Source organism: Myotis davidii, unplaced genomic scaffold, assembly GCF_000327345.1.
Source record: "Myotis davidii unplaced genomic scaffold, ASM32734v1 scaffold142, whole genome shotgun sequence".
Taxonomy (NCBI): Eukaryota; Metazoa; Chordata; class Mammalia; order Chiroptera; family Vespertilionidae; genus Myotis; species Myotis davidii.
In genome coordinates, this window is record NW_006294400.1 from 1,597,113 (window position 1) to 1,597,527 (window position 415).

General features: G+C 61.2%; 1 protein-coding gene across 1 annotated transcript in view; it reads left to right on the forward strand.

The window, feature by feature from the left end:
• Positions 1 to 11: 11 nt before the first annotated feature.
• The window catches only part of PTRH1 (peptidyl-tRNA hydrolase 1 homolog), a 1,512-nt gene continuing 1,108 nt past the window's right edge, over positions 12 to 415 (forward strand). The window contains exon 1 of the mRNA XM_006768534.2: positions 12 to 109. Coding sequence (XP_006768597.1) covers positions 103 to 109 — 7 coding nt within the window. The 5' untranslated portion in view covers positions 12 to 102. The remainder of the gene's footprint in view (positions 110 to 415) is intronic.

A 415-nucleotide genomic window follows, 5' to 3' on the forward strand; every position in this document is an offset into this window, starting at 1 on the left:
TGGGGGCGCACCGCCCGCCGCCGGGCCTCTCTGCCGGGCTGGGCTGCTGCCGAGTCGGGCCATGAGCGGGTGCGTTTTGGAACCCCGGCCCCCGGGGAAGCGATGGCTGGTGAGTAGAGTTAGGGGGGCGACGTAGGGGGTCCCGGGACCGAGCTCCAGTTTTGCCACTGTCTCCCCGACAAAGTCCCCGGATTCTTTGCCTCAGTTGTTTTAAATCTAGAAATGGGTCCTCTACACCAACGGGCTCCGAACTCCCAGGAACTCCGCCCGGTGCCTCGCGCCCTGCCGGTCCGCCCCCACTGTCCTTATCCATAGATGTACAATTTTTGTCCAGTCTCTTCCCACACCCCCACACCCTTTCCCCCCGAGAATTGTCAGTCCACCCTCTTTCTATGCCCCTGATTCTATTATATTA